This window comes from Mucor velutinosus (assembly GCF_035048745.1).
Source record: "Mucor velutinosus strain NIH1002 chromosome Unknown tig00000165, whole genome shotgun sequence".
NCBI classification, from domain to species: Eukaryota; Fungi; Mucoromycota; class Mucoromycetes; order Mucorales; family Mucoraceae; genus Mucor; species Mucor velutinosus.
The window spans coordinates 623,125-643,206 of NW_027041913.1; the positions used below are offsets into that span (position 1 = coordinate 623,125).

At 38.5% G+C, this 20,082-nt stretch overlaps 8 protein-coding genes across 8 annotated transcripts; 6 read left to right on the plus strand and 2 right to left on the minus strand.

The window, feature by feature from the left end:
* Positions 1-64: 64 nt before the first annotated feature.
* Positions 65-1,503, plus strand: ATC70_003141 (uncharacterized protein; the record flags this gene model as incomplete). The annotated part of the gene is made up of 5 exons (XM_064822507.1): positions 65-77; positions 134-201; positions 265-315; positions 372-975; positions 1,037-1,503. The coding sequence occupies 5 exons, from the start codon at positions 65-67 to the stop codon at positions 1,501-1,503; spliced, it is 1,203 nt and encodes a 400-aa protein (XP_064679107.1).
* Positions 1,504-1,674: 171 nt separating this feature from the next.
* ATC70_003142 (uncharacterized protein) lies at positions 1,675-2,542 on the minus strand (the record flags this gene model as incomplete). Its single annotated transcript, XM_064822508.1, has 5 exons — positions 1,675-1,725; positions 1,782-2,010; positions 2,072-2,135; positions 2,197-2,283; positions 2,335-2,542. 5 exons carry the CDS (start codon positions 2,540-2,542, stop codon positions 1,675-1,677), a joined length of 639 nt encoding a protein of 212 aa, XP_064679108.1.
* A 2,052-nt stretch (positions 2,543-4,594) lies between these two features.
* ATC70_003143 (uncharacterized protein) lies at positions 4,595-5,629 on the minus strand (the record flags this gene model as incomplete). Its single annotated transcript, XM_064822509.1, has 3 exons — positions 4,595-5,170; positions 5,226-5,301; positions 5,361-5,629. The coding sequence occupies 3 exons, from the start codon at positions 5,627-5,629 to the stop codon at positions 4,595-4,597; spliced, it is 921 nt and encodes a 306-aa protein (XP_064679109.1).
* Positions 5,630-6,725: 1,096 nt separating this feature from the next.
* Positions 6,726-8,518, plus strand: ATC70_003144 (uncharacterized protein; the record flags this gene model as incomplete). The annotated part of the gene is made up of 5 exons (XM_064822510.1): positions 6,726-7,028; positions 7,085-7,233; positions 7,292-7,379; positions 7,440-7,590; positions 7,653-8,518. The coding sequence occupies 5 exons, from the start codon at positions 6,726-6,728 to the stop codon at positions 8,516-8,518; spliced, it is 1,557 nt and encodes a 518-aa protein (XP_064679110.1).
* A 1,026-nt stretch (positions 8,519-9,544) lies between these two features.
* ATC70_003145 (Ras modification protein ERF4) lies at positions 9,545-10,342 on the plus strand (the record flags this gene model as incomplete). The annotated part of the gene is made up of 1 exon (XM_064822511.1): positions 9,545-10,342. One exon carries the CDS (start codon positions 9,545-9,547, stop codon positions 10,340-10,342), a length of 798 nt encoding a protein of 265 aa, XP_064679111.1.
* A 2,812-nt stretch (positions 10,343-13,154) lies between these two features.
* On the plus strand, positions 13,155-14,159 carry ATC70_003146 (uncharacterized protein; the record flags this gene model as incomplete). Its single annotated transcript, XM_064822512.1, has 1 exon — positions 13,155-14,159. The coding sequence occupies one exon, from the start codon at positions 13,155-13,157 to the stop codon at positions 14,157-14,159; it is 1,005 nt and encodes a 334-aa protein (XP_064679112.1).
* Positions 14,160-15,019: 860 nt separating this feature from the next.
* Positions 15,020-15,301, plus strand: ATC70_003147 (uncharacterized protein; the record flags this gene model as incomplete). Its single annotated transcript, XM_064822513.1, has 1 exon — positions 15,020-15,301. One exon carries the CDS (start codon positions 15,020-15,022, stop codon positions 15,299-15,301), a length of 282 nt encoding a protein of 93 aa, XP_064679113.1.
* Positions 15,302-19,153: 3,852 nt separating this feature from the next.
* On the plus strand, positions 19,154-19,531 carry ppk32 (Protein kinase domain-containing protein ppk32; the record flags this gene model as incomplete). Its single annotated transcript, XM_064822514.1, has 1 exon — positions 19,154-19,531. One exon carries the CDS (start codon positions 19,154-19,156, stop codon positions 19,529-19,531), a length of 378 nt encoding a protein of 125 aa, XP_064679114.1.
* Between the last annotated feature and the right edge of the window lie 551 nt (positions 19,532-20,082).

A 20,082-nucleotide genomic window follows, 5' to 3' on the forward strand; every position in this document is an offset into this window, starting at 1 on the left:
CGCTCTATTTCTTTTTCATTAAAACAAGTATATTCATAATACACACTACAAACCTAATAGAGCCATGTCTGATCAAGGTAACTGCAAGCATTAGAGCCATAAAAATAAAAAGATTTGTAACAAAACGAAAAAGGTTCAACGTATGCTGTACTTCAAAGTGTACCAGTGATGGTCTCTCCACTTTATAAACTACCAAAGAAGGTATGCATTGGCAGTATGTGTCATCATTGTCCTCAGTACTCAACAGCGAAACACACACAACAGGTACTAGTCGCCTCAGAACTGAAAATGGTGCCTGATGATGTTTCCAAATTGGTAAGAATGAAATCATGGTTGAGATGTAACCCCATCTTACATGTTTTGTTTGTTAGCCCGCTTATCCATTTGCCGTGGAAAGAGAGGTGATTGCACAAGTAGAAGCTGCTAGGAAAAAGGCATTTGAAGCAGAAGAAGCATTCAAATTACAAAAGCAGCAATATGAGCAAGAGAAATTGGATAAGCAGAAGATGGCTGCCAGAAAGATTGCACCAGGATTTTTAGATACGGATACCCGCATTTTACAGCCTCAACAAACCTACGTCTATGAACATCCTGCTGCTGCTGCCACCACTAGTGAAGGTAGCCAGAACGGGGAAGATAGTCATAGCGATTCTACCTCACCCAGCATGCTACAGCCTGCATTGAACGGCCATTATCAACAGGATACAAAGACAGCGGTGCCTACGGACATTGGCCCTGAGAAACACTTTGATTACTTGAAATTTGAGCAAGGATTAGCTCCAGCAGATCCTTGGGATACACCAGAGAACGATATGGTCGCATTGAGATCTATCCTCGGTAGTCCCAAGTCCAATTACAATCGAAGACGCACATCAACTCCCCCGAGCTATCCTCCTCAACAGTATCAGCACTCTCCATCACAACAGCAACAACCACTGCCACAACATCCTAGGCCATATCAAAAGAATGAAGGAGGTAAGTCTATTTTGGAAGCGATTCCATTACATTTATTCAGCCTCTGGAATATGCCTTCTAGTGTACTGGAACTTTCAAGCCAACAATAGCAACAGTACGAGTCCCAATGGCAACGGCAGCTACCAACAACCACAGCCACAGCCTCAACCCCCACATGTACGTCAAATACAACACCATGCAAATTCAGTTCCTGCCTTACCCCCCAAGTTATTCAATAATTCACCTTTGCCGACATCTTCTACTTCATCACCTATTATCTCTCCACCCACACTTCCGCCTCCAAGCGATTATCATAAATCTATATCCAACAGCAGTATGCCCTCAAGTACTACAACGCCTCCACCACCTCCTTTGCCTCCTTTACCACTTCCCTCACAACAGCAGCAGCAACTACCGGCTCTACCTCATGAGGATTTGATCAATGAGTTGGGCAATATGGGCTTTACCAGAGCTCAGGCTATAGATGCATTGGAAAAGAACGATCATGATTTGATTAAAGCAACCAACTTTCTGTTGGATCAAGCTTAATTTTTGTGTGTATGTATGTATGTATGTGTAGAAACAATAAACAGTGGATGTTGTTTGTCAATAATGGGCGTTTTTCGTCATGTATATTTACATATATACTACTATATTAATGTGTGTTTGTGTGTCTGATGTGTGATGTGTATTCTCTATGCTCTGTTTCGTCTCTTTGCTTTAACTTCCCCACCATGAAAGAAGACCTAAACCATCTTCTTGAATTGAGCACTACACACGACATGATTAGTTATCCCATTCGTTCAGCACTAATCATGGACACTCACAGTAAGCGAATAGGGTGGTATTTTAGTGGAGTTGCCAGCAAGATCGTCTGTTGCTGACACATCAGCTACTGATTGCCGTCTACGAGGTAAGGCAGCTGGAGCTGGGTGATTTGTGGGTGTTGTGTCTGTGAATTGCTCGCGCAAAACTTTGAATCGAATAGGCTCCTCAATATCCATGTACATCTTTTCTCCTTCATAACTCCAAACCCACACTTGTTCAGCAGGATCACTACGTTCAAACGTCAATAAAGAAATCTGCAGTGCCATGTCCCAGGTGTGATGATGCTTACAATTTAGATCCAGGCTGTAAAGCACCACCGGGGATCAGGATATCGTCAAAGAATCCCATAGTAACTGTATGGACACATGTTAGTAAAGCAAGAGCAGCTGTTAAATAAACATGAAGCAACTGTACCAACAACACCACTGGGTGAACAACTCTTGATCTTTCCTGTCAAAATCTCGCCAGCAAATGGTCTGAATACAACCATACGGAATGTCACTGAATAGCATATGAGCCTAGTATCCGTCAAGCCATCGAACACTGACGTACCTTTGATATAACTACAACCATCGCCATACAGAATAAATCCCTCAGAGGTATGCAATATATCATGAATACATATACAGAGGCCTACTTCTTGCACTACTCTGTTGGCATACTTTTCATTCAACACATCAGTGATAGCACTGTTATCCCCCTTTTTGAAATCATTGGGCACAATCTTCACTGTGTCTTCGAGCTCAGAGAGAATAAACATCCTGGAAAAGCAAAGTGATGTGTATATCAGAACAAGAAGGATTTGAATTGGGTTTGAGAGAGCAAGGAAAAAAAGTTTTGTGACCGCAGAGAAGGCTTACATTGGGGTCAATTTGTTGACATTCAATGATATTTAGACCGTCTATCAAGGCCATCCAACCCAGCATTTGTTAGCAGTGATCTGTATCAGGGCTTGATCGTAGCGAAGAGAATACGCAAAATCATATTATTTAAGCAGCAATTCACTGTCTCATTTCCATTATCAATGATTGATTGTTCAAAATCTACTTATAGCAGATGTTTATTATCACTGATTTGAATTGTCTACGGCGATAATCTGCAGGGCGACGCCTTCATCGAGCGTAGCAAGATTGCATCTAATGCAGCATTTGATAACATTAACCTTTTAAATGTCTCTACCGTAGTGAAGTGAAGAGCAAAACCATAATATTCAAGTACCTAATCCAATACTTGATAACAATGACGTTAATAATGGGGGGGGTTTTACTGTAGCGAAGCAAAGGTGTCAAACTATACTATTCAAGCAGCAAATTCGTTTTCTCATTCCCATTATTAACAACATAACAGATCAAAATTTGCTTTACCAAAGTTGATATGCCTTCTATTTGGATTAGAAATTGCACAGGTTGCAGAACTACCCTTCCAGAAGAATTCACCTACCAAAGATGCGATTCATGCCGTGTAAAGAAAGCCTATAAAGCAAAATCATAACCAAATTTGACAGCTTTCAAGCCTTCATATCTTGATATGTAGGCCTTTTTGAGTCGCCAGAATGACGCCAAATAATTGTACTCGAATAGTAGTACCTTTCTGACACTTTTGCTCAACTTTTTGGGACCAAAAAAAAAACATGGCCAAAAATCGACCAAAAAGTATAAGGTTACCCCTCATGGTTTTCATCGAAAATCAAACGATCGCAATTTTTGCCTTGAAAATGAAGACTTTTACTATCCTATATATATTGAATCAAAATGCTTCTCTCAATCCAAAGCAACCTCTGAAACCACTTTTATGAGGTTTTCATATAAAAAATGTGGATATTTTCGCTAAAAACCTCATTTCATATTCTACCAAATTACTCAACAGTTTCATTTAAAACACTTATTACAATTAGCACCATTGGAAGCGCCTTGAAAAGTACTCTTAGAATGTATTAGGAAGTATCTGATGATAACTACAGTTTATATAGTCCAATATCACAGAATAGATTAAAGAAGTCGACAAAAGACGAAATTCGGCCAATCCTGAGCAGAAAAAATAAACTGAGTTTGAATCTAGTTTGGCAGGCGGCGCTGCTGCTGGCTGGATCAAATGTCATTCTGATGCTGACAATGATGACAACGTTGATTGCGATGCTGATTAAATGGGGATCATGAACTTGAAAGAACAATCAATTAGATATATTCTTTTTTTCTTTAGTTTTATTGGGAGTCTTTTTTTCCTAAGAAAGTGTCTTTTGTAATGGCAATCTCTCAAAAAAGTCGCTGTAGATCTCATAGAAGTTCTGTATTTACGCATGGCCAACGCTGTGTCGACATCTCAAGAGGAACATCCGCGAAAGGTATGACAGTTCTGCTGCCATAATATGCGACTCGGACGGAGAATGTAGTGCACCCCGAAGTCTTATAATAACATAAATGCTGCATAAAAAAATGCTGGCCTGTACCCAACTCCTCACATTGTTTAAAATTTCCTTGATTTATTTTCTCTGATTTGAAATGTCTTTGGCCAGAGTCCGCAGAGCGAAGCCATCATCGAGTGTAGCGAGATAGATCGGCTAGTTGCTAATGTAAAATATTAGACGATATGGATCGCACCTTGCCTTACTCTGTTTTGTACGATTTAAATCCATAATGAAGAATATTTCACTTAAAAAAAGGCACGCAACCAAAACCATGATGATTTTGCTCTTGACTTACTTTTACATGTGGCATTTGGGTCTTCATTCACCGTCGATAGATAAGTCATGTCTGTAAAATTTCAAGGTATGTGATATGTGAATAGCACCGAAAATTTTATTGATATATACACATCAAGAAACAATCTGATTAAACCCTGTTGACATGGCTTGAATACCCCATTGCGTGTTTTCGTAGCCTTCAGAGTGCCCACTATTTCTCTGCATTTTATCGACCTCATCTTTGACATGTCTGTTCATGATCTTTGTAAAAAGCCAGGAAACAACCACCATGCCTACTGTTGCTACCGTAAAAAAGATGTAGCCGAAATTTTGTGCCTTGCTAATATCGGTATTGGTTGATGCGATAATAGCCTTGATAATGAATCCAACAATGAGCATGACTCCCCAGCACGCTGTCAAGATCCTCAGGTCGTTTCGAATCTTGGCCATGTGTGTATATACCCAATTCAATGTCTTTGATTTGTCGCATTGCTGCTGCTGCTGTAGTCTCTGCTCGTCTTGTTCTGCCAACTTTTCATCTACAGGTGGTCTGGGCATGAGTTGATTTGTGATTTGGAATACCAATGGCCGTAATTCAAATGTACCAATCTTGATGGGAAATAACGATAAAATGCAAAAGACGCCTATCAACAATGGAATGATGGACTCACATATGGATGATACGGCAGGTGAAGGCTGTGCGATGGACTTGTTGATGGTTTTAGTGCTCCACAACGTACGCACCTGCCATAGATATACTTACGATAATGCCTGTGATTAGGAAACTGACACCTGCTACAAATCCTAGAACGTCCAATGTCCTTGATTTGATCATTCGGCTAACGGCAACAATCCATGTTAGAGCTTGGCTATAACTCAACTGGTCAGGCATACCTACCATACCACAATCACTAAAGGAGGACATGAAGCAATGATCATGGCAACAACCTGACCTAAATGGGGCTTCAAAAGCTGATACAATAGAATGGGCAATCCAATGCTCCACAGAATGGCCATGATTATGTTGGCTATCGGTCTCCCTTCAAAGAACTTGAATGTGAATATGTCTTGCAGACTTCCCAAATCCATGGGCAAGTCTTCATCTTGTTTGTTTAGCCTGTATCTTTGATTTTGATGTTCTTCCTGTTGTTCTATCAATTGTGACATTGATGGTTGGAAAGAAGAAATAGAACTTGAAGCGACTCAATCCAGAATAAAACCCCCCTTCATGACGTCAAATTCAGTTGCACAGGCGGAAGATTTACTTGAACAATGAGGGTTCTACTCTATATTCGCAGGCTCACAATGCAATCACATCCATCATGCTGAGCTATCTCGAGCTAACTCACTGCATCGTTGATAGATATTGGAAATTGGCTGTGTGATTAGAAGGATAATGATGTTTATTTAGCCATGAAAACGGCAAGAGTAGCATGATTGTCTGAATAAGGATGTTGCACAATGCAGCATTTATACAAATCAGGGAGATGGTAATTTGATGCTCACTCTTCCAAAGCCATCATTCATTGTAATTTCTTTATGAAGAGCCAGGCTATCCAAGCAGTTTTTTTTTTCTTAGGATATACAATGGCAATATCAAGTTTTTTTTTTTTTTTTTTTTTTGTGAGAACATGACCAGATGGTGAGCATGCAAATGTTGCTGCGGATGGACGATAAGGCTGCTCATGATATAAGCTGTTGCTTCTTGAGCAGATAGTCATACTCTATATGAGGGTGCAGTGTTGGCATCGTGGGGAGAGGCGTACATTAGACATAGCCAAATCCCAGTAGATCGCTGGTCATTACAATATGCCATGTTTGCCTGTGAAATTCCTTCTGCTTGCCAAGCACGCTGGTGCCTAGATAATCAGAATGATCAAGTGGCACAATGATGCCCCGGCCGATAAATTTCCGCTAGAGTACAGTGTAGATCAGTCTGCAGAAATCAATTATTGCCGCGACTCTGGAGATGGGGTAAACGTTGTCAAGATTGAGACTTTAGTGTGAGTCTACTTGCAATTTACCGCTCACTATGATGGCTGAATCCGGAAACAAATTCCTTTTATATAATTTGTTTAGAGCCACGAAAGGGTCGATTCAATCCTGTAACGTTCAACGGAGATGTAATAAATGACCTCAGTGATGTTGATCACACTCACACACACGCAAAGCAAAATGTCATGGTATAAAAATGAAACACTGTTAGGGATATTCTTTCTCTTTTTTCTCTTTTTTCTCTACTTTTTTTTTTTTTTCTTTAATTATGCCCACACTGATTTCGCTTGCCAAGGTGGCTGTTGTAGCCTCTTGCGTATTTGGTTTGACCTATGCCGAACCTGCCATGTTCCAACAACAAGACGCCATTGTTGATTTTGGCGAGAAAGCATGGAGTGACGTTCAACATGTCTTTCAAGGTGCTACTGATAAGGTTCACAGTGCTACTGACAAGGTCAAGGAAATCTTGCATAATGGTGCCGATACATTTACTACTTTTACCCACCCTGCTTTCTCTGAATATGCCTTGAGATACAAGAGACCCACCCTTTGTGACCCTGATGTGAAACAAGTAGATATACACACTCATTCATGTGCATTGAAATAGACGCTAAATGTTCCATCTAGATTTCTGGTTATTTGGATGTCGGAAGCGATAAGCACTTTTTCTTTTGGTTCTTTGAATCCAGAGATAAGCCTAAGGAAGATCCCGTCGTTTTATGGTTGAACGGTGGTCCTGGTTGTTCTTCTTTGACCGGCCTCTTTATGGAGCTTGGGTAAGAACACATCATTGGTAAATACATCGGGATGTTGCTGATCGTGTGAATGATATAGACCTTGTACTGTCAATGAGGAAGGCACTGACACTGTTATCAACAAGTATTCTTGGAACGAAAAGGCCAATGTCATCTTCTTGGATCAAGTAAGTCAATGTAAACTTCCTATTAGTCTACAAAAAAACACTAACACAAGAAGAAAATAGCCCTTGAATGTCGGTTATTCTCATGGTAGCGGTGGTGCCTCCAACACGGATGCTGCTGCCAAAGATGTGTATGCTTTCCTTCAACTTTTCTTTAAGGAATTCCCTCAATACGCTGACCTTGATTTCCACATTTCTGGTGAATCTTATGCTGGTTCGTTACACTCAGGCAGCTACCATTGTGTATATCGGTGACTAACCCCCATTGGTATATAGGTCATTACATTCCCGCCATCGGTGGTGTCATCAACGATAACAACAAAGGACATTTCAAGTCATTGGAACTCTTAAAGAAGAAGCACACCCTGGCCGATATCAACTTGAAGAGTTTATTGATTGGAAACGGCTTGACTGACCCTTTGGTTCAATACAAATACTACGCACAAATGGCCTGTGATAACTCTTATGGCCCTGTATTGGACAGAGCCACTTGCGATAACATGGAAGCCAGCTTCCCTGCTTGTGAACGCTTGATTCAAAATTGCTATGATAGCCAAAACGTCTTTTCTTGCTTGCCTGCTGCCATGAAGTGTAACAAAGACCAAATTTCACCTTATCAACAAACTGGCATGAATCCTTATGATGTCCGCGAAAAGTGCAAGGGCGGTAATCTTTGCTACGATATCCTTGAATCTGTTCAAAAGTACTTGAATATCCCTGCTGTCAAGGAAGAAGTGGGTGCTGAAACCGACAAGTATGAGAGCTGCAACATGCAAATCAACTTTAGATTCCAAATGGCCGGTGATTGGATGCGTCCCTATGTAAATGAAGTTCCCAAGCTTTTGGAGGATGATATCAAGATTTTGATTTATGCTGGCGATGCTGATTTCATTTGTAATTGGATGGGTAATAAGGCTTGGACTATTCAATTGCCTTGGTCTGGTCATGAAGAGTTCTCCAATGCTAATGATACTGAATGGTATTCTGATATCGCTGGTAAGCAAGCTGGCGAACTTCGTAAGACTGACGATGGCCGTTTCGCTTTCTTACGTGTCTTTGGTGCTGGTCACATGGTTCCTTACGACCAACCTGAAAGCGGCCTTGATATGTTGCAACAATGGGTTCGTGGTGAACTTAATTAAGCCTTCCATTTATCCCTTGCCTTGTTTCTTTTTCCCTTTATCTGAATAAATGTATATCAAAATAGCCATAGCTGTAACTCTCGTCGATTTTTTTTTACGTAACAAGTATCCTCACACATTTGAAAATGCTACTGGTATGTTCATGTGATCCATTACGCAAGTCTTTGAGTGTAATGTAGCGCAATAATTCTAAATACTTCCTTACCAGAGGCAATTCGCCCCACTGAGTACTAACATATTTTAATGCAAACCTGTGCGTGTACTAAAATTAGTTGATTTTGAGTACTGCTTGATCATTGTTTTAGGGTAACTATGACATGCTCTATCATTATCACTCTTGCGCAGATTTTCAGTAGACTACGCCACCGTTCCTGATAAAGCTTGCTATTGGTGATGATTGGATCGATCTCACTCTTGACTACGATCGTGATCAATTAAAATGCAATAAATGATACACAATCGTAATCTGCATGCACAACACTTCTCATGAATATGCAAAAGTCGAAGTAATCCTCTAATTTGACTGAACAAGAGATTAACCGATTGATCGGAATATACTCAAGGTGTACAAGAGCTATATCTTCCAGCGCTCGATAGGTCCGGTAAGATTTTGCCGATTTCCAATACCATATAGTGATTGGATCTGTCAATAAAGAAGAAAGAAGGGCATTATTCATGACTCAAATGAACAATGGGCCAAGAAACTCGCCTCAAAGTACATGCCTGGAACTGTGGCAAGGCATGATATGCTGTCGTACTCGTTTACAATACACAATGTTGCCCTGTTTGCTTAAAAAGAGTATTAGTAAAACTTAATATCCCTTGGAAGTACAGGATCAAGGTCCTGCTCCGCTAAATTGTAACAGTGTAGCACATAGTTTAATGACTCTCTGAGAGATGTCAATATTAGGAATGAGAATAAAACAAAACTTCCTCTTGCTCCAACAGTTCCACCTTTTCTCTCCCTTTTCTTGCTATAACTGTTTCATTTCAATCCATTCCTTTCTTAAAATCAATTCAGCAGCGATGGGAACTTCAACGTTTATGGGGCTCTATGTGCCAAACTGGACTGGCCTGACAATTTCAGCTTTTGTTATAGGCATTATTCTCTCATTGAGCGCAGCTTTTCAACCAGAGACAACGCCTTACTCTAAATTCGGAAATCGCAAAGTAGACAACATACCTAGCAGAAGAGCCATGCTCGTCATTTATGTCCCTAGTGTCATTGCATGCCTACTTATTCAACGGCCCTCTTTGGATTGGGCAAATAATCAATTCAACATCATTCATTTCTTAAGCTTGGCCCATTTCGTCAAGCGAGTTTTGGAGGTGTTGTTTATTCACATTTACAAGAGTAATACCAACGCTGAAGCCATGCTATCTGTCATGTCAGCCTACACCCTGACAACCACTTTGGATCTACTTGTCGTACGTCGTATCCCGGAAAGCGCTTTCTGTAGCACATTGACTTATATTGGTGTTGCATTTGTCGTTATTGGAGAGATGCTAAATGGATACCATCACTATTGCTTGAGAGAAATGCGCTTGTCTCAAACAAATCAAAAGAAGGGTACTTACAGTCTCCCCAGAGGCGCCTTGTTTGATTATGCCATCGCTCCTCATTATGCCGCTGAACAGCTTACCTTCTTGGGCCTCATCTTGATCAGTCAAAACGTCGTTTCTCTTGCCGTCAAATTCTTCCCTTTTATTTATCTGACAGTGAGAGCCAAAGAAACTCGCATCTGGTACTCAACCCATCTTACTGAAAGCAAAAATAAACAAGAATTATCAAAGCGCAAAAATCTGATTCCTTTTGTATGGTAGACAGAATCCCAAACTAAAAGAAGATTAATTTATTCGTTCATTCACTCTTTTCCTTTTCGTTAATAAAGCAAGTTTATACTCTTTATCCATTTTCCGTACGTAAAGTGGCAAGGGCTGCTAGCGATTTTTGATTCAAACTTACTTGATTAATTCCAAAATGTGGCTCGATTGGATTATGCTTCAAGTTAATCGAAGTTAATCCAAGCAGGATGAATGCTATAAATGCGGCTATTTCTGTCCTCAAAATGAAACTTAATCAATCTACTGGTACTCATTGACAGTATAGCAAGGCTATACAGAGACATGTCTCGCTCTTTCAGGCTGGTATTTGATTAGATTTCTCAAGATGAAATTGATTGCACAATCGTGTCAAGAGGCATAATACTTGTGGGCTCGTGACATTGTCAAGCTCTCAAAACATATTCAGCCAAAATCATTGACTGCAGTGGCGTACTGCACTCTTGGTATATATCATCGACATGGTATCGGCACAACAAGAAAGCTGCTCATTATTGTCATTCTGATGCACTGAAAATGAATATGCTGTCATCATCTAATTTCAAACATTGACAAATCAAACATGGCAAATTTCCCATTGCTTAACTACTAGTCAAAAATTTCTGTGTTTTTGTTTAGAATGTTGATTCAAATGACAAAACAACAGACCCTTCAAATAATTTTTTTTAAAGTGCCATGCAATTTAAACGGTGTCGGTTTCTTTTTCTTGTAAGAGTATAAACGGCTTCATCGAATCCACTTCTTTCCTTATTTCGGATTTTTCCTTATCTTTTATCCATCTTTGATTCGAGCTTTGAAAGTAGCATGTTTCTATAGCAATTTTTTGCAAAATGTGAGCAGATGCTACTAATAAAAGTCATTGAATTACTATATGAATGTTGATTGTATGTCTAGTAAAAAGTTGTAGAGGGTACTTTGTTTGATCAGAGCGTGTTTTATTTGGGCTTGATGAGAGCGATGTCGATGAGTAATGATGAAAAAGAGTGAAAATGGTCAATTTTCAAAGGTGCGTACCGCTTGATTTTACTAAGTGAACGAGAGTTTCAAACTTAATAGCTTCTGTTTCTTTTTCAATTCTCTATACGATGGTATGGTTATTATAGATAAATAAAAAAAAAAAGTTGAATACCCCCTGCTTGTAGCTCATAAAATATATGATTTTGAGTAAATTCATGAAGGGAACGTACACCTGGTACTTAAAACCGTTATATTATAATGGATATAACGTAGAGCTATTGAATGGTCTTTGTTTTGTGCGAATCCAGCGAGTATTTGTCGAGATATGGTCAGAAAAGAGTATCATGCAAAATCATGGATTTTTCTTCAAAATCTACGTGTGATAGCAAGCAAAAAATTGGGTTGCCTTTTTTTGGTCAGGACAAGATTGTCAATATTTCATGATAGAGTTATGCCAAAGCTTCAAGCAATATCTCATTTGATAGAAAATGTTTTGGTCTACAATGTTTAGTAATGCTTAACAAAATGTTTTGATGACAAATACTGATTAATCTTTAGAAAACAGTCAAAAAATTGCAAAAACAATCGTATCAAATTTTAGGTGAACAACGTACACCAGAGACTTGATATAGATACCATTGTATTCTCCTTTGAATTCTCTACAAGTTTCATATAGGTTTGAAGGGGTGTTTACTATCAAGAAACGCGTAATTTTAAGGTCGATAGATTTCGGAATTCTATGGATCATCATTAAGAACAATATAAATTGAAGTTCCGTTGACCTTCTGCACGTGTATACGACACAAGTATGAATTTGACCGAGCATTTTAAAAATCGGAGCGTACGAAAAGGGCCATATTAACTTGCTGGTTTCAAGTTATCAATAGATACTTGACATGATGAAGAATCTTGCTTTTAAGATTAGAGAGTTGTAGCTTGCTTTGTTCGATTAAAGTAGGTCTTCCAATTTAAGGTATGTATATTCTCCCGCTTAAAAATAGCATCTCTGATGTTGATTAACTCAAGAAGTAAGCATTTCCAATGTAATGTTCTCCCTTAGAAGTTGCTCCAATATCATTATTCTACAACATATTTCAGTCTTATATGATTCTAAATTTTTTACCTATGAGGACCTGGATGTATAAAATGTTTTTTTGATTTTGAGGTTTTCAACTTTTGGACGATCGAACATCGATTTTTGAAAAATTGATGCTAAAGCTTTGAAAGTAGCATGTTCCTATGACAGTTTTTTGCGTAAAAGATGATGGTGCAATTGGATTTTAGATTGGATGTGATGATGATGAGTGAAGTGAACTAGACGAGATTCCCATCATAAACAAAGCCCAAAATAAATGTCATCTCAATCAAACCATGCTACCATCAGCAGATAGGCATGCATAATAATAGTATTAGCACGATGATAGCAAGGGTTAAATGCTCTAAAATAAGAGATGACAGATACTAAAGTAAATGTCAAGGGTATTGTAATGTGTTGTAACATAAATATACCTAAAAAGGATACAGGCTCAACAATAAAGAGCTATTCTTTACGCATGATTCAAAAACCATATATTGAAATACCGTTCTTGATCCATCAGATCAACAACTAAATGACCCAACAAAAATATATAAAGTAATGGAATCACTGGCAACTACTAAACTGCTGCCAGATAAGAGATATAAACCAAATAATATAAATAGAGACGTAGAATATACATTTTATTGCACATTATCCTAATTTCGAATAAAGAAGGATTTTAACAGTATTCTACTACCTGCTTTTTTAACCCCCTTTTTACTGCATTTTTTACTGTTACAATCAATCATTGATTTCGTTATGTCGTCTGTTCTGTCCGGTAACTCCCCACTGTCATCTCGTGCTGGCTCACCTAATCCCATGGAAGAGGACGTCATCATGGAAGATGGCAACGCATCCTTACCTGCCTCAGTTTCTGCAACAACTGAACGCCTCAATGAGATGGATCTCGCGGCTGACCCGTATACAAACCTCGTTGGCACCCCGTCTCCTGCGCCTACTATATCCACTGAAGGTGAAGAAATTGTCAACCCTGACGCTACCTCACCACAACCTGCTCCACCTGTTACGAAGCCGCCAACGTTAACTGAAGTTCTGAAGAAGGTTCTACTCCAAAAGGAAAATGAGCAAATAGCATACTTGAAAGCTCTGAGCCATTCCAATGTCAATGTTGATGAAGCCAACCTACTCCGTGAAAAAGTAAACAATTTAGACAAGCATGTCAAAACACTTACCGATGGTCTCAAGGCTGCTGCTGCTGCTACTGCTGCTGCCACTAAGGCTTCCGCTGCCGCTAACTCATCGTCCACTGGCTTAAAAATTTCCAAGAGAGATCTTCCCAAATTCCAACTGGAGGATAACAAAGCTAAACCATTTCCACATGAGGAGGCATATCGTTCTGTTGATCATTTCCTCTCAGAATTCGAAAAATTTGTGTATTCTTCTGGCCAAGACATCGAAACCGTATGGCGCAAGTACATTCCCCTCACGTTGTCGTATGAATTGGATGACTGGATGAAAACGGTGGTCATGAAGTGCAATGTCTGGCACGATGTCAAGTTGGTTTTTAGCAAGAAGTTTGGGACAGTAGTTTCAAGAATACATAAGCGTCGTGCTGTGATGAATATGGAAATTGGGTTCCATAAATCCGTCGATGATGAATATTCCAATCGTTTCTTCCGCACTGTTGGTGAGGCCGGCTATCATCGTGATGATTTGACAATTGGTGGTGTCTTTTTGTTGTCTTTACCCGAGTCCTGGCAACTGAACATTTGTACTGTGCTCCTTGTGGAATTTGAGGCTTGATAGACTAAAATTCACGGAAAAAAAAAGAATAAAAAAAAAAACAGTAATGTCAACTTGATAAAGGTATATTTTATTATCAAACTGACAGGTGTAAAGTAAACTGAAGTCTCTCTACTGGCCAGGTAGATGATCCTTCTTATATACTATAACAATGGATAAAAGTTCTATTAATTAGATTGACAAATAAGTCAACTCAGATCAACTAATGTCTAATCATGCTAAAAGACAACTCCAGCAAGCTAATCATGATTTAGCTCTGTCTGGATGAATAATTAGACTCTCATCCGAAGTACCCTGATCTATCCTTTCCATAAGGATAATTAATATCGATCTAGTAGCATGTATCCGATAGGTACAGTCTTCTTAGTCTATATTAATAGTACATATCTGAGTGTATATCGCTAAGCATACATCTTTAGCATGTATCTGGATATATGGCATGTCTATAGCATATTGTATGCATGTCTATAGCATGTCTCATATATAGTACAAGTCAGTAGTACATAAAGTATCTGTAGCTAGTATCACGGATATAAGCATGTGTCTTATAGCGTGGATCATGAAGTGCACATCTGAAGCAACAAGCTCATATTGCATTAATCTTGGTGCCTATCCAGATATGGTAAACATCCGTAGTCAATGTCGGAATACAAGTATAAGTCTATAGTGCCATCCATGTCCGTGGTGCCATCTATAGCCTATATCTTATATAGTATGAATCTTATAGTACTAGCGTATCTGAAGTCCATATCTTCTCATGATCATAGTATAAATCGATATCGTACATCTAATCCAGTGTACATACAGTTTATATCTAAATCTGGTAACTGGATGAACTGTCGGAATGCAGATCATAGTGGATGTATTCCACACTCCTTTCAAATACCAAGAGACAAGCCTGGACTACCACGGAAATTCACAATGCTGCCGTAGATCTTCTTGGTGAAAAGACTCCCCAATCATTGATGCTAGGAAAGGACACCAAGCACAAGTTTGGCTCTGTTGAACCCCCTATTGTTGCTACCTCTGGCTCATCTGCCACCACATCTTCTGCTTTGCCAAAGGCAAGAATGCTTGGTGATCGAAATCTGCCCAATAGGGCTACTACCAAGAACCCCAACTGTGGAATACATCCACTATGATCTGCATTCCGACAGTTCATCCAGTTACCAGATTTAGATATAAACTGTATGTACACTGGATTAGATGTACGATACCGATTTATACTATAAGATATGGACTTCAGATACGCTAGTACTATAAGATTCATACTATATAAGATATAGGCTATAAATGGCACCACGGACATGGATGGCACTATAGACTTATACTTGTATTCCGACATTGACTACGGATGTTTACCATACCTGAATAAGCATCAAGATTAATGCAATGTGAGCTTGTTGCTTTAGATGTGCACTTCATGATCCACGCTATAAGACACATGCTTATATCCGTGATACTAGCTACAGATACTTTATGTACTACTGACTTGTACTATATATGAGACATGCTATAGACATGCATACGATATGCTATAGACATGCCATATATCCAGATACATGCTAAAGATGTATGCTCAGCGATATGCACTCAGATATGTACTATTAATATAGACTAAGTGTTGAGGATATAGATCGTCTCTGAGAGGCAAATGTATTAAGCGTCGTTTATTACATAAGAGGATCTGAGAATGAGCTGAGATGCATAGTAGAAGTGAGAGGTCTTTATTCAAGCAGCACGAAGGAACATGAGTGGTGCCATCAAATGGCTAATCTATATCCTGGTTCCTAGAGAGTGGTAGCCTATGTGCAGTGAAATCAGGTTTAATGGATTTCACAAAAAAAAATAAAGCAAAGGTAAAATACAATAGAAATCAACTGTATTTTATTTTGTGTATAAAATGAACTGAAGATCCTGGAATTGAGTAAAAAAAAGAAGAGTATTTATACATTTGCATCTGGCTTGTAGGATTAGTGATGATAGAGAGCAATAGGTGCTGCTATTGCGATATCTGGCAAATGTTGTTGATGTTTGATTTAAAGTGGTAGTCAATGCAGGAGCACTGGCCATAAGGGTCGATTTGAGTAACCTTGATGGGCTTGGGTGAGCTATCGTCATAGCATGATTTAATGTAACCTTGATGGTTTAAAGTGTGATGTTTGTTATTGAAGCATGGAATCCTTTATCTGGGATATTGTGCAACTATGGCAGCAGGGCATAGTTGTCATATTTGAATATGCTTGTTATTGATTTAATTCTATTTGGATAAAGATACCATCACCTATTACGACCATCATGGGTGTGATTGAATACACTGTGATCAGGAGTGATTCATTCACACGATGTGCGATATAAGCGTGTATCTTTACTTTAGTATTTTTAAATGGGTTTTTGATGTACATTTGAGCGCTTTCATTAATAGATCCAAATAGCATGAATTTGAATGAGTGCTATTTGATGAACTTTGGTTTTCAATTAAGTTGCGTTTGGGTGGCTATTTCATTACACTATGGTCTTTCGTCCCGGGAAGTGGGTTTCAATTCCGACAAATGTTCTTCCGTCAAAGCTATTAGGAAGAACATTCTATCCTGGATCATCTTTGTTGTTTATCCTTGACTGGTGGTTCATGAGTTCTGATGCAGCACATCCTCGTTACTGGTTCAAGGCTTATACAATTATCCCGCATTCAAGATCAAGGTCCTATTGCTGCGGCACTGTCAAATAACTATAAATACCTTTGATATCTACACTAGTTTTGATCCCTATTCAATCTTGGAATAACATAATAAATATATTCAGTTCTAATTGTATTTACTCTGTCTATATTTTGTTATTCTAAACACTAAGAAGACTGTACCTATCGGATACATGCTACTAGATCGATATTAATTATCCTTATAGAAAGGATAGATCAGGGTACTTTGGATGAGAGTCTAGTTATTCATCCAAGCAAAGCTAAATCATGATTAGCTTGCTGGAGTTGTCTTTTAGCATGATTAGACATTAGTTGATCTGGGTTGACTTATTTGTTAATCTAATTAATAGAAATTTTATCCATTGTTATAGTATATAAGAAGGATCATCTACCTGGCCAGTAGAGAGACTTCAGTTTACTTTACACCTGTCAGTTTGATAATAAAATATACCTTTATCAAGTTGACATTACTGTTTTTTTTTATCCTTTTTTTTCCCGTGAATTTTAGTCTATAAAGCCTCAAGTTTCACATTCTATTCTGGATCTTCATTGTTGTTCGTTCTTGACGGGTTGTTAAGCACAATGAATAAAAGTATTATTATTGTAGCTTATAAAAAATGTTCATTATTATAAAAACAAGAAAAGATTTATTTGAATAAGATCAGACACAAAAACTAAAGATTTATTGATGAATACAAGAGTTATTCTATTTATACTAAGTTCTGAATGCCAAAGTAGCAATTTATCTTGTACGAAGCTTATCACATCTGGTGAACCTCAGCATTTAGGTAGCTGAGATACACCTCAGTTATCATAGCTTGTCCATGTTGTTGCACAACACAGACATATCTACCCATCAAGAATACCTTAATTTTTATAGACAGTTGTAGCCCTTCTGACACAACACGGGTGGTTTATGAGCTTTCACGTAGCGCATCTTCGTTAACTGGTTCAAGGCTTCTACAATTATCCAGTATTCATGAATATTAAGGCTTTATTGCTTTGGCATTTTCAAATAACTATAAACACATTCGAGATTTACATTAGTTTTAACCCTCATTCAATCTTGAAATAACATGATAAATATATTCAGTTTTAATTATGTTTCTTCTCTCTATATTATTATTTACGCATTTTTTTCTCGCTAAATTTGGCTGTGCGAACATGCTACATTCAAAGTTCTGATGTAAATAGTCTAAGATTTGGTTGTGGATGGTGGTGTAAATCTTATGACAAAAGATACTTTTATACATGTGAAATCGTTGATATGAAGCAAAAGTTAGCAACCCATTACATTGAGACATGTTGGAAAATACTGATAAACAACGCATGCTTGGCGGCGGGACATCTGTTATTAAGTCCTCCTGGTCCTTAAAGTAGTATTGCATTATTGTACTTGTATATGGGTTTCCTCCACCCACATAATATCAAGTTTAAGGACACTCATTCACATGCCACAGTTTAATGCATGTTAGATCAATTGATTGCACCTTATTTTATAGTTTTAAACAAAGGACGACATAAATTGGATCTATTTGATACTCTTTTTATTACAAATACAAAATTATAATACATGACAGATCAATAGGAAATCAACTAGTTGTGGCCCATCGTTGTTTCAATCCCTGAGCCAATCATATTGCTTGAAAACTCCGCTGATATAAAAAAAATTGCGAGGGTTTCCCCCTGTTTTGATGTGAGGCAAAATTTTAAGCGCCGCTATAATAGCAATATAGCCACTGCTATCATCAAACTTCCCCCAAGTGCTAGAGCATGCCTTACTTACACCACCTAGCTTTAGATTCTGGCGTTGAGACTCTCAATCATCACTAAAGTAAGTAGTGATAACCAAGTGGAGACAGCCTATCTACCTCCTAGCCTCGGATAGAGTCTTGTTGAGCTTCAGGGATAGGCACATCCACACAACGTAAAAAAGGTATGCTTCAAAGAAACATAAAAATAATAAAGGAAAGAATAAAAGAACATACTACGATAGGAGTATAGTAGTACATGGGTAAAAAATGGATACTCACACAAAGTGATTCAAAGAGAAATATAACAAGTACAACATCAGAGATGCTCAAAAGAGCTCGTTGTTGCAACAAAATTGCATACATGAGCAAAGTGCATGGTAATAGTCGAATGTAAAGTAACGCAAACACACAAAACTGCAAAAGCAATGGTGGTATAAGTTTGCACTGCAACATAATGACTACCGTTGTCTCATGTGAAGCCACAGAGGCAACGTAACCAGCGAAAGAAGGAGGAAGCGCAGCAAAGTAAATATCATGATAAAATGCATTATCACGAGAAAGGAAGCAATAATACAAACGTTCAAAGAAGTTTTATATCATTCCGACCAGAAGAAAGAAGATACTTACCACTTACCACCACCACAAATAGACCAGAGGATACGCAATCACCGGATATAGACCAGAGAAAGAGCATGCACCAGACACAGTACACCAGAGAAGACCATATTAGCAACAGCAGCAGCAACCCCAGCACCATGGAAAAACCAGAGAACAAACGACACCAGAGACCAGACAAAGACCAAACAACAAGTAACACCAGCAGAGACCAGACAAAGACCAAGAAGCAGACAGCAGAGACAGCAGAAAAGGAATGGCAGCAGCACCCATGTCAAACAGGCAAAAAGATTATCAGAACCTAAGAAACAAATTCAGTTAGTACTGATTCTACGTCTTCCAGTGCTCGTTTATCGAATGATACCTACTAAATCCCTCTTCAAAGAAGCAGTGTCAAGTTTTTTTAGCAGTACAAGGCGGTGTGATCAGAAGTTGGAGTGTTATTATCATTCGAACGGTTTCCAAACCAACATGGTTTGATACTAAACGCGTTTTGCAAAAGGAAAAAAAAACGGGGATATGGAAAAATGAGAGGGCGCCCTATCCGACGTCACGGCTAGTAAATTTGGCCTCAGTCTTCTGCCACAGCAGCTGTCGCTGCGGCACTCAAATTTGGATTTGTGCAGTTGTCATTTTTGTGTTCAAATTTTACTTGATCTGACATCCTTTAAACGTTTTTGCTAAATTTGACTATGAAAATTGGCATTGTTATACTTTACTTTCTAATGCATTCATAAAGAGTCAATGAAGGCATATCGATTGATGCTGATTACATTCAACTTTCAAACCGAAAATAATGAGCAATTTGAAAAAATATGAAAACAGGTTTTCTGTGGATATGTCAAAATTTAGCATA